The 13,603-nt window shown below is 39.0% G+C and overlaps 1 protein-coding gene across 5 annotated transcripts in view; it reads right to left on the bottom strand.

Annotated features, from left to right (window-relative positions):
• Positions 1-4,300: 4,300 nt before the first annotated feature.
• Positions 4,301-13,603, bottom strand: part of LOC109482641 (netrin-G1-like) — a 101,466-nt gene continuing 92,163 nt past the window's right edge. For all 5 annotated transcript variants that reach the window (XM_019785448.1, XM_019785449.1, XM_019785450.1 and 2 more), the window contains 6 exons: positions 11,282-11,931; positions 10,617-10,718; positions 9,951-10,033; positions 7,056-7,223; positions 6,373-6,516; positions 4,301-5,906 (listed from right to left, as the gene is read on the bottom strand). In XM_019785448.1, the coding sequence (XP_019641007.1) occupies positions 5,674-5,906; positions 6,373-6,516; positions 7,056-7,223; positions 9,951-10,033; positions 10,617-10,718; positions 11,282-11,931 (1,380 nt within the window). In that variant the 3' untranslated portion in view covers positions 4,301-5,673. The remainder of the gene's footprint in view (positions 5,907-6,372; positions 6,517-7,055; positions 7,224-9,950; positions 10,034-10,616; positions 10,719-11,281; positions 11,932-13,603) is intronic.

The raw sequence follows: 13,603 nt of genomic DNA on the forward strand, positions 1-13,603 counted from the left end.
GACAACATTCTGTGTAATATGCATCCATTTCATATGAAATATGTTGATACCTTTATTTTGTTTATATTTCTCCAGTATACACGGTTATTTCACGTTTTGTAATTGTTGCTACTTACCACAGAATTTTGGCTGTGCCTTAATGATACATACTTAGCCAAAGATTATTTTACGACCTCTTCAAAGAAGTGAACCTATAGTGATATTGAGGGTTATTCTTCGGAGAACTACCAACATTTATGTAATGGTATATTCCTCTAGGAATTGATGTATGTCAATATTAACCACAGTAAAATCTAAATTGATATCAGCCCTACAGCTGCGGCTATGGCTGAACAGTCCTATACTATAGACAGTCTCTGTCACGTAAGGTACATCAGTCAGCTGGCCCGGGTCTATTGCAAAGTTCTTCTGCGAAGATCATCGGTCTAGCTTCTCCTGATCTTAGCTTCCCGGACAGTGTGAACCTCCAGCTGGGTCGGTCAATGGCAAGGTCCTCCAAGTGTTCTGTGCCAATGTCAAAAGCTTTCACGTCCCTCTAGCAGACATCTTTGAACCGCAGATGTTTTTCATTTCATTTATTTCGAAGCCTTTTAGCCCTGCAGAGCTAATCTTCCAAGATTCGTCGTTGAAGGTTAGGCATCTAGGTAATATGATAGATTGCCTAATCTTCTAAGGCTTAAGCATTAAAATTACATAATCACATACATGGAGAATACAGTGAATACATTTAGAAAGACATAAATACATTAAAAGATCAACAATGAGCACACAAATCGATATTAACAATTTAAAAACTAGAGGTTGAGGCTCATGTGACACTGTTTGCGATAGCTTTTTCGAACCTGAGTAGTTTACTCAGAGTCTTACATATGGTAGATCGTTCCACAGCAATATTGCACTATACAGGAATGAACGTTTCTTTCGGGGGCCTGTTCGTGGATTCGAACCCCAGGACCCAATCAGCCAACCGTTACGCCAGCTGCGATTGCCCAGTTTATGATGTCATCGACAATTTTAACTGTAGTGATGTTTGTGGTAACAATTTTAGGTGATGTCGTGCAAAACGTGAGGAAAATAACCCTAACCTGTCTCATCTGTTTCCCAAATATACCCAAAATAGCCCAGATCATATTACCGAATTCAATAATTACGTGCTAAAATAGCTTCCAGTCCTCAAAATGCGGTGAACAAAACGGGACGTTACTCACGGAAACCGGGTAAAATGTCACCCAAGGGTATACCGTAGGTCAGAGACAAAGTCATCTCCTGTCACACACTCACGAATTTGGTCTCCCGAACACTGGCCAAACTCCCCCAACCATGGCTAGGAGTAGTAGATCGGAGAAAAGTCTATTGGGTTGGTTAGTGTTCGGTGAGGTCGGCTACTATTCGTCTGTGTTAGCCGAATGTTTCAAAAACGTTAAAAACATTTAGGGGGTTGGTCAGAAGGTTCAGCCATGGTTGGTTGGTGTTCGACTGTACGTCAACCCATTCGGGAGTAAGCCAGCAGTAGGGGTTGTACATTTGAGAATGCATCTCTAGCAGCGACACCTGTGCTGCAATGCAATGTGAATCAGTCAGAATTACACCGAGGAAGGTGACAGACGGTCACCGAAACGTCGGCTGAATAAAAGTTGTGTAAAAAGGGTCTCTTCACTCAGTGTCTTACCAACCTGATGAAACTATTCACGGAAATTAGGGGTTGTAGCTAGGGGCTAAATAATGATCGGTACCCTAAATCCCCAGCCACACATCCAATACCTTCTCCGGACATTGTCCCCGCCCACCGAATTTCAGACGATGGAAAATCAAATAAGATGTCATATGCTGTGACTCAGGAACCAAAGAATTATCCCACAGCTAATACCCGTTTAATCAATTATTTATTTGAAAAATCACTAATCTGATACGGATGACGAACTCCTATCGGTAATCAACGATATGACATTCGGTGATTATATATGAATCCGTCATTTCCGTCTCTCCTATATTGCCGGGTAATCATTCATAACTGTCGCGTTGCTATGGTAACAGAGATTATGCAGTATATGAGAATGACGCAGGTCCATACATCCGTGATGTCTCTGATTATGTGTCTTTTGTCATTTAATGTGGAATGGGAGAGTCGAACGCAAGAAACACATAAAACGTCGGCGAAGCTGCAGTCACATTACCGTCCCTGGTGACATATTTAGCACACATTTATCAAATAGATGGAATTGTATGTGACGTCTTTATATGATTGAATGCATGTCATTACATGGCAGAAGTTGTAATGTAAGAAAAGCACAAAGAATTTTTAAAATACATATATATATATTTTTTTTTAATTTTTTGGTTTAAAATTATATGTCCTACATCACCACTGAGAAGTGAATGTGACGTCTTCATATGATTGGCTGTTCTTACATGGCAAACGTTGAAATGGTAATGTAAGAAAAGCAATAAGAATTTTAGAAACATATTTTTTTAGAATTTTAGTTTGAACTTATTTTTCAAGGAACAACAGTACGAGATTGAACAGCTATCTCTAACCTTTTCCAGGCATGGTGTTGGTCTAACACTAAAGTATACCAAACTTACAGTCTAACTTGTCGATTGTTTTGGACTTAGATCTCTTAGACTTTCAAAAGGCAGGAAACAAAAAACTAGTCTTAGTTTGGCAGTCCTTTCCAGAACAATAACCTTGAAAATCGATAAGGAGAAAGTGTGCCAAATAACCATTATAAAAAGAACGAAGGCAAGAAGGTTCAGCTGCCTTTGACGTTTCAGAATTTTTCAATTTGTCGCCATATTTGTTTCATCAGATACGAAGCACCGTACTAAGTACTGTAAGTATGATTGACCTTTCAATGATAACTGAATTTTACAGCAACGCGACTTCCGGCATTCGCATGGATCACCATAAAGGTCGATCCACGTCCCGCTTTATTGGTGTATATCTATTCTTTATACAAGTGACTTATCGTTTAGGCAGCTACCAGGTTGCAAACGGATATAAAACAAGCCGTAACTTTATGTGAATGGGCCCTCCTGCGTCGCCATGTTTTCTTACGTAACTGATATTGAAAAAATCCCATGTCCTTGATCCGGACTTATCGATTCGAAGGTGCTTCATGCAATATGCATCAGCTCCGGTGGATTACATGTGGTACAGAGTGTAGACACATTACGTATCGCTTTATATGTGACGAACACTGCACGAAAAGTTGAATTTACCAAAGGTAGTAAACTCATGTAATGTTTACTGTGTATATAGCATCTGGCTCTACAATGGTAGTAAATAAAAGTCAAGTCCGGTAATTTTATCTACAACCCATGTTAGGTCCGGAATTAACGTACTTGACTTTTATGTACTGCCACTGTAAATTACAGTAGTGTTTATTTTAAAAAAGTAAACATTACCCAACTTTACTGCTATTTACTGTCATTGGTAAATGTAAGTTTTCGTGCAGTGGAAGATCCGGTCCTCTCTGCAAAGCTCCCCTTCTTTAAGTACCAGTTTAGAATGGACGTAAAATATTATGTACTAGGCTTCCATATGTCCGTAGAGATGTACAGTTTCGATAGGTTTATATAATGAAGATTAAACTGTTCACCTCTGGAAAATCTCGAAAAGAAAATGACCCACCAATATATTTGACCAAATCCTTCGGTCCTTATAAGCTATCTGACACTGAATGCAATTATTTTGTGAGAGAAGTGTTGGAGGCCATCTACATCAGGCCACACCAACCTTCTCTTAACCGGCAAGGTGGGCGATACCGACTTCAGACGAACTTTGACCCAATGCCAACATCACACGTGTCTACAGCACTTGATCCATTTACTATGGTAGCTGATAAAAACCGAGAAATTTTGAATGATTTCTTTAGATTTGTTACAATATTTACACTTGGTATGCAGAAAAAACACAACCCAATGTCGATATGGTGTACCCTATCAAAAATAGCCTTTATTCACACAGTGTGGAAGGGGATAACTGACCTTGTTTCACTCAAGGTCGTTCACCCCTTGAGGTATATTGACTGCAGGGCATTATGGGTATCATGCTAGCCGTAGGGTATCTTATATTTGATGGAAGGATGACGGTACTCCTGTGCGAAGTGTTTGAATGCACTAAAACGCAGGACTTTTCAATATCAATATAGTGTCGAGATTGATATGATGGTTATTCAATCAAATCATCAATTTACAAAGAATAGAAATTTACAAATTTTGGTAATATGACTTATGAATTGTTACTAAGCTTTCCTTTGCTGACAAACATTGCCAATTTGGTGCGAAGATAAAACTGGAGACTGGTGTGAGCGTGTACGCTACGTTTATGGTACTTTTACCGTCACCCTTCAATTGTCAATGAATAGATATCCCTTAACACAATTCTAAACTATACTTTCACGCTTCCAATGTACAAAACCGTTCACACCACATCATATTTCTATCCATAAATTGACACAAGCATGCATATTCAAAAGAGTACTACAGCTACCTTAGCGTATACCACAATTCACTAAATTTTATGTACAGCTTTCTGCTTTGTTTTCTACTCCACAAAATGCATTCAGTCTTTTCTAGGACTCTTTTCAATTGCACAGAGTGATTTTCAGTGTTTCTATGCGCTACGGGGTTTCTTTTTTTATTTCAAACTCAGGTGATTACTTTTTAACATTCACGTCACCCAAATGGCTACGTCTAAGCGTGAAATTGTACAGTACCTTGAGTTAAGTCTCCTTTTTGTATTACTTCTCGTGCAACAATAGCTAACAAGCCGTCAAAACCACTCTGTTACAGAGTCCTTGATGTGAACTCATGTTCTTCTGCAACGAGTCGATCTTTGCTGCACATGCTACACGAACTGTGCAATGAAACATCATTTTAGACAGGCATTGTCACATTTATCAACCAGGGATACGGCCTAAATCTATAGTAGTATGAACTACAGTGTAAAAAACATCAAGGTAGAAAATTTTCAGCACACTGACTTTATGGTAAACGTTTTCTTGCATTCTTTATGGCTGCAGAGGCATACTACTTTTTCATCACACGGTGCAAAAGAATTTACAAGTGGTGATATGCAGTAGCATCTTTTGTGTTTGTCATCTTATCATCTTATAAATTTTGCGATGTATCAAATACCATACTACTTCAGCATTTGGTTATTTACAAATATCAGGTACAATGCTTACACAAGCATTGCTGGAGCTCAAAGTCAACATTGATACGTTACGTTCCAGCAACATTTGCGACGTTAAAAACATCATCTGAGAAATTTACTTATATTTGATGCCCATCATCTTCAACATTACACTCCTGGATCACTTACAGTCGGAGTTTTGTATCTATAGGTATTTAGGAAATCGTCATACTTTGAAATGGCTACGAATATTCATGCAAGGGCAAAGTTTTGTTTTTCTGGTAGATGTTTGACAGTAACGACAATTTACGGAATGGATTGCTCGTTACTCAATTTTGACAGGATTATGGATCCTAGTCACTCGTTAGGAGGGTTAAACGCTGCTAGTATATATTTCATAAACCTACGCGTTCAATATTCAATAGTTTTTTTGTACTTGTAGTTTTTACAATTCATGAGAAAAGTTCCTGTTGTTTAATCAATTTCAGTTTTCTATTTAAACTTTTCGTTCGCAAATGTGTTGGTTTCTACGTATGTCAGGATATCATCTTTATAAATATGACAAACAGGATAGCCGTTAGGGAGCATGCATATCCCGGCATCCTTCTTGCGGCTGCACTTCTTCCGCCATTTTTCCTGGGTGACGTCATACCGATAGCTCGCTCGCAAAGCCTGCCGGTATACCCGTCTGGGCAGATGCATCTCTCATAGTTGTCGCAGGTCCCGCCGTTTTTACAGTTGTTTTCCTCGCTGAAGGTACAGACTGCCTCTGAAATCCGAACAACAAAGTTTTCAGATCAGTTGAAGTCGTGTAGTTAGTGATAAAAAGATTCATTTTCCTTTGCCTAATGTTTATCTATGGAACGAAAGTACATGTATTGTTTTGAAAAGCGCTGGTTTGTATGTGTCTCGTCCTTAGCAGCAATGATTGGAAGTGAGTGGGCGGAGATTGGGTTTCGGTTAGTTGACAGGGTTATGATCCGGTATACCCTGGGTGGGAGGTCGTACTGTGTAATAATGGTATAAAAAATATACCGTGGTGTTATACATGAGTAAGTTACGTCATACAATTGCATTCAATGAGTATCTAAATCAGGTATTCCCAATGATTATACAATGTAGTTCCAACATATTCACAAGACGCTTTGAAGTCTGGATTATACAGTTTCTTCTTCGGTTTGTTGGTTTCTATCTTTCTTGAATTTCGGTTAATTTTCAGAAGAAAAAACACGTACTTTGACATCCTTTGTCTGGGGTCCAGTAGTACGCGCCCACACACATGTCACAGCGCATGCCGTCGGCACCGTCCTTGCACTGACACTTGCCAGTCGTGGCGTTGCATTTGTCATGTCTCGCACCCATCGGGTCACAGTCGCAGGCTAGTCATAATAATAAAAAATGCAAACATCGTTTACTATTAGCTATGAACTTCCACCAGGTCCAACACTCCTTACAGTAGGCGGTAGAAGCCATGAACTGCCATTGTTCTACTGCGTTCGGTCGTGGAGCACATTGTGAAATTTACTTATATCAGCCACCATCTTCTTTCACGGTTAATGTCGACGATGATTTTGACTACAAACAGAGACTTAAAACAATTACTTTCCGAATCGCCGTGTCAAATATGATGAAGATTTTAAACACCAAACAGTTTCTACCAAAATTTTCAAAATTTCAGTCTTATTTATATATACCTATAACAGTCCTTCATAATAAACATTTTGTATTTTATTTTATTGATATTGGTTGTCCAATCAGTTGTAAACGTTTCACATTACGATCTGTTTCATTGATTATAAAATTGGGCTGTAATCAGCATAATTTTGCTAAAGTAAACACACACAAAGACGGATGAAAAACACAACTTCCATTTCTCACGGAGATATACGTAAATGGAGGTAAAAATAGCTCTAAGTACCTTTACAGACATCGTGGGCCGTGATGTCCTTGGTGATATCTCGGTAGTATCCGGGGCGGCACTCCGCACAGTTCCTGCCCATGGTGTTGTGATAACACCCGATACAAACCACGTACCCCAAGACTTGGATAAACCGGCACCGGTCAGAATGGGTGTTACATTCACATGCTGAAAAATATCATAAGAATATGTAGAATACACAAGGTTTCCACGGTGAACGTGTCATCAAAAGAGTACAAGAGAAAAACTTTTATACTTGATATTTTCCAGTGTATATATCAGCCACATGTATCAGTGCTAAGTTTGCCAAAGACTTGACAAAGGCTTTGGACACTGAAAATTGCAACATGTATTTCGAGACTGACAGTCTTTCTTGTAAACAAAACATGACCCTCTGCGCACAGCAGTCCGTTGGTCAACATTAATTCTAATGCACACCGAAACTGAAAAAAAAGTTTAAGAATAGATCACTTGAGATTTCGGGGCTGAGACCAAACGTCAAGAAGAAAGATCTTCAGATTAACCATAGCCCCAGGAAACGATTTTTTCAGACTCGATGCATTCATTTAGCTTTATCCACCAAAAGAACCGTTCACGGGGTGACGAATAGGGCACTTCCCCGGCTTTGTTGGCTTTCCCTTGATGGTACATAACGGCTATACGGTACGAAACGTAACATGCCAAACCAGATTTAGGGCCTAACCTCAGCCAAGGGTCGAGAACTACCGAAGGGCTGAAGAGCCCGGCTTAAATTTACGGTGATCCAAGAAAGTATCAATCATCATACTGTAAGTGATCCCTTAACATATAGGCTATCTTGGAAAGTTCTGACGTATTTAGCACCAATAAAATAAGTTTCGTAATCTCAGGGGACAGTACTTAATCTATTGACAAATGCCCCGAATTTTTCGTCAGCATTTTTGCAATCTTGATTATGTATGTGGCATATCTTACAGAATAGAAGAAATATTATGTAATTAAAAAAGCTTATAGAAAGAACGCAATAATGAATACTTCTAGAAATTTCTTCCCAGCATATTCTATGAATGTGATAATGTAATACATCTGAAAGCTTCTGCGCTTGCAACCTTGAGTCGTATATATCAGTCTAAAATAATTCATTCGTTTTACTATTATTAATAGTTTTTATTATTGTTTGGGGATCTGCTTGGGAATCTGTGGGAGTCAACAACTTGATAAAAGTGCACTTTTGTTATTTCGCAGCTAGGACTGGCTATTTTTCGTCACGGTATGCAACCTCCGTATATCTCTTCCGCAGACAAGAGACTAATAGCTTTAGTGGAGTAAATCCCATTTTGCACATCGCTACAATATTCCCCTCCCCTGAGGTACCATTACGTCTGCAATAACTATAACAAATATTCCTGGCGTAGACAGAAAATGTCATCCGACAAAGGCTCCGTCCGATATGGAGCCATGGGAATATTGCGTGTTCTTCAATGTTCTATTTTTTTAAATGTTATATGGTCTTCCGAACACAGCAAGAACTCCCCCCAAACATGGTTAAGAAGATCTGCTGTTCAGGGTTCGGCTAGATCGTCTACTGTTCGGCTGTGTCAGCCGAAAGGTGAAAAATGGAAAAATGTTTTCAATGACTTATGCTTATTTTATTTTACCTTTGGGGGTAATCTATAAAATAGGAAAGGAAGCCATTCAAGATAGGGAAGACTTGAAAACCATGTGATTTATCCAAAAGCGAGTGAAGTTAGATGTTTACGGAATACCATGTATATATGCTCTTATTTACAGCTACGAAAGTGGTGAAGGTTCAACAGAATCGCATAATACAGCAATAGCTAGTCTCCATATCTGTGGAAAAAAGTTGTGCAGAAAAATGCAACATCAGAATATCTAGATGAATGGTCTTCACAGACTTAATAATATACTGAACCAGCAAAATTTATCGCTAAAGTTGAAAAGGCATTTGTCAACACGGCAACCGTGGAACAATTTGAATTAAAGATAGTGACGGTAGCAGATCGATGCCATAAAAAGAATAAACAGTAACATCATAGAAAGCAACAAAAGGTACATACATGTAATGAGTCATATATACGTATAGTAAGTATATACTTCTTTCTACCAAGCTAGAGCGTTGCAGGATCTATTTGAAAACAGAATGGAAACCAGCCCGAATACCTTCATAGTAAAAACATATCATGTATGTAGATACAGATGTTATCAGTAGATGACTCCTAAAAATTGAGTTGTGAAGAATCTACTTTAAAATATATATAATGTAATGTATTTTGTTTTTATAATGCTAGGTTACTTTCTACATTGTGGATGCACAGATGCTTGCGCGTGTTCACTGTTGAGTTGCCGCATGGAACTCTCAATATTCCAGACAGTGTTCTAATTAGTTTTCTCGCAATATGAACTTGGGTTGTACCTCGCAAGACGGCGCTGCTTCTACGTCTATCTTTAGCTACCATTGACGTTTTTTCCGACAGTAAATGACATAGATCCACTTTTCCATACAAACAACATTGTAATATAGTAGTCTGAGGATCTTAATATTATACTAACTCTTAAAAATCTAAGTGAACCCCTTGACGCTGCTTTCTTCTTTCTTACATGCATGCACAGGAGCGTAGATATAAAATTGTTTTATTTTACATATACAAGTTTCTTACCAACATGGTAACTAGTTATGGAAACATACTTCATTTACAAACCAGGGTGCGGTATTATACTCATAATCTCCAGATTATTACGACTTTTAAATGATATACTGGCACTATATCCTTTGTAATAACTAGAATAAAGAGTAAAATTGGAATAGAAAGGTTATTATAGTTAGTGTTTTATGAAAACAGATGCTTAAATCAATTGAAGTATGACAAAAGTGATGATGACAAAATTACGTCTTACTTCGACACTCATTCGCCGAGCCGGTGCCGAGCGGATAGTAGCTGCCGGCCGCCCACTGTCTGGCGACGAAGTTCTTCTTACACCTGAATGAACAGGGCAAGACATAGAGTTTTCTTAGTCTTCTGCTTGTATGATCATATTATGACAGATATGTACACATTCTTCTGATAAATCAGTAAAGTTAAGGTCAATGTTTCTTCATGTTAGCTCTATATATTGCAATTTTATCAACAATTTAATACAATTGCTCTGATGAAAGCAACAGTGAATGAAGACAGTTAGCTTTGTATGCCTTCATCCGAGGCATACAAACGAAAGTGCTCAGAGACCATATGATACCAATAACACTAAAATACAACACTAATCATGAAAATAGTCAAACGTATGTATGATATGTGTTATTCCAGGAGGAAGGATGCATTAATGAAAAATACACTTTTCTGGTATCAGGGAACATGGAACCTTGCAAGTCACCCTGTACATCGGACAATACCAACGAATATATTAGTGTCATTGGTGTCATATGGGTTTAATTCAAAATAATGTTGATTCTGTATAGGTTCTGTCTAGATTCCATGACAAATGGATGTTAAGAAGACAAAAAATGAACTTATTGTCAAGGACACCATTTCTTAAATATAAGTCAATGTCACGATTACTACTCACTTGTTGCAGTCGGCCCCTTCTGTGTTATGTTTACAATCGCAATAAAACTTCTTGGTCTTCGTATCCCTAAGACAGTAGCTGGCATGGAGGTTGCATTTACACCTAGTCGTAGATAATATAGATATAGACATAGATAATAAATAGTGTCACTTGAAAAGCATGTGCACTCATATACATGGTATAACATTTCATTGTAGTCAGTTGAAGACTAAAGTAGAGGATGTAAATAATATTTCCTGTAATTTTTTTTACGTTTACTACACACAACAACAAACGTTACAACAGTTTCCCCAGTTTCTTAAAAACATACCCCATGTCATGTTTAGTGTGACAACAAGAAGCTTTTTGGCATTAAATTCAAGGAGCGAACTTGTAATTACCATTTTTATATCATGACTACTGTTTATGTTGTTCTGACTGAACAGTTTTAGAGGGTATATCGGATCTTTAGAACAAATAATCTTATCCGAAACTGCATAACAATAAATACATGCGAGTAAAACAGGCACTGCAGCGGTACTCGTAGAAAAGTTGAATATTATGTATAGCAAGAGCTAAGTGAAGCTTTGGAGACTAACAACAGTAGGCACATTCTGGATGACCTCATACATTAAGATGAAATTTTAAAAAAGTTTTCTATGTTTATCGGTGCCTTTCATACTAACCTGCCCCTGATCTGGATATCAGAAATTGCGTAGTAATATCTCATGAGTTCGTTGGAAGTTGCAGAAGTCCTGCTATAGACGCCGTTAGTGGCTGGCTGCAGCAGCCGTATTCTCATGTCGGTGAGGGACACGAATTTTTCCAAGCCCTTGTGCTGGTGCAGTTCAACGTCGATGTCCTTGCCGCTCTTCCTACCGTTCAGATATAACCTGAACCTATCCTCCACCTCCAGAAGCACCTGGCCATTCTTTCGCGGAAGGGTATTACTGTAAAGCTGGGTGCAGATGACGTTGGTGATATCCCTCCGCGAGATGGTGCTGGCTCTGGCTGGCAGCATGCCGAACGCATCTCGACAGCTCCGTGCATAGTACTGCCACGGCTGCCATGTTGCACCGTAATCTAGCGACTTCTCGATAATCATCTGGTACGGGCGTGGGGACTGGAAAACTATTCTGATATTTTCGGTGATTTCGAAGGTTTTTTGCCACGAGAATGTGATGTTGACTTGCAGTGGGGAGGGGTAGTTCAGCCAGGACACAGACTGCCACCACGTTAGAGGTTGTGGTCCTTTTTCTCCATCAGTCATGAACTTTGGTGGGTGGGCGAGCCCCGAGATACGAGCATCACACACTTCGCACGTAGATGGAGCATCCTGTAAAGGTATAATGAATAGAAAGTTAGACTTAGGAAGAACGACTATTATGGCACACCTTGACCATGGAATACAATGTCACTCCTTTGACATTAAAATACAGTGTCACTCCTTGACAATGAAATCCTGTCACCCCTGGTGACATCTGTCGTCAAGGAAATACACTTTTTTATGGACACAAATACACTTTTTTTATGAACACAAAGTTTATATTTCTTGTAACACTCATTGTAAACATTGTGTTCTCTAGGTGCATCTGTTAAGCCTCATTAAAATCATTGCACTTTGGGTTACGTGTTCTTATGATATAGATAATAAAACCTAAATGACTTTGTAGTGATCACTTTCACAATGCGTTATTATCATATATGGTGTGGTTTTCCATGGTTATATCATAAGCTGATGATTTTGGACATTCAAACTGATATATTGGAATGGCTGTCGCACGGAGAGTTTAATCGTTTAGCCTAGCGCGGTGTTTGCTGGGGAAATATTTTTCGTCATACTTTTTATGCATTACGGAATATAAACAGAAACTACTGTTACAGTAACATTTATTTTAGATATCTTTATTGATCTCAAATGTACCCTTGCACGTTGATAAGACTAGTTGCCATGGTAACCCACTGCAATAGATTCGTCCATACCAGAGATCTAGATAGATTAACATCGATCGGTGTCCACCTCCCGACTATCAGGTGTAGCGCAACTCGTTAATAGACTAATGTATCAATCCTGGCATGGCGTGCGAAGCCGCAATATCACTGCCACAAAGGGTTGTACGATTTTATCGGATTAGTTTATGGGCTAGTAACAAATACATCAAGCTCATTAGACTGGATTGTTGTTGCCTATCAGACGCGAGGACATCGATTTGTCCGTCTAGTTTCTTCTTTGTTGCGCGATTTCAAAGGAGAGAGGGTTAGCTGGTGGAATAATGGCGCCCCGTATCAGTAGCAGCTTGGTTGCGTGCGGCAGTTTGGGATCTATATACGTGACGAGTGCACAATTGCAGAATGATTGCTGGAATGACCCTATCATTACGCGTGCACTGCCTCGTAGCACATCTTACGAGGAACAGCTAGCTACTACTTTTGAGAGTAGCAGTGCAGTGTGAAGTCGTATTTTGGTAACTGTTCTACGAGTTTGCTCAGTGCAAAGTCACATGGGCCATTCTAGGCACTGCACTAACGCTCACTATAGCAGCATCTCTTCTCTCTAAGTAAAAAACATCACGCTTAGGCATGCTTGACTAACTGTTCAAGTTAGTTATTATAAATGAAATTCTTCTAACAATTGTCATTTAACTTAATATTTGACGCTTACTTATACTGGGTGTGTGCTAAAGAAACCTTTTCCAACAATGGCTACATCATTAAACATTATGTTAGTTAGGTTTCTCGGAAGACAGACATAATTAAGAGCCACGCCTCTTCCACAAGGAGAGGCAACTCTTGAAAAGGACCACTTCATCAACCCACAGGCGCATGACATCCCGATAAATCCTTGCTGCCAATTAGCAGGCGTGTTGGGTTTTTTCCTTCCATTAATTGATTGATCCATCAACGTCACGACCAATACTTTGACCACTTTTAAAAAACACCCTTTGTTTCATTGCCACGGACATAATCAATCACCACACCTTCCGTTTCGGTAGATGACATTTTTTTTA

Source organism: Branchiostoma belcheri, unplaced genomic scaffold (genome assembly GCF_001625305.1).
Source record: "Branchiostoma belcheri isolate BF01 breed outbred unplaced genomic scaffold, Haploidv18h27 scaffold6, whole genome shotgun sequence".
NCBI lineage: Eukaryota > Metazoa > Chordata > Leptocardii > Amphioxiformes > Branchiostomatidae > Branchiostoma > Branchiostoma belcheri.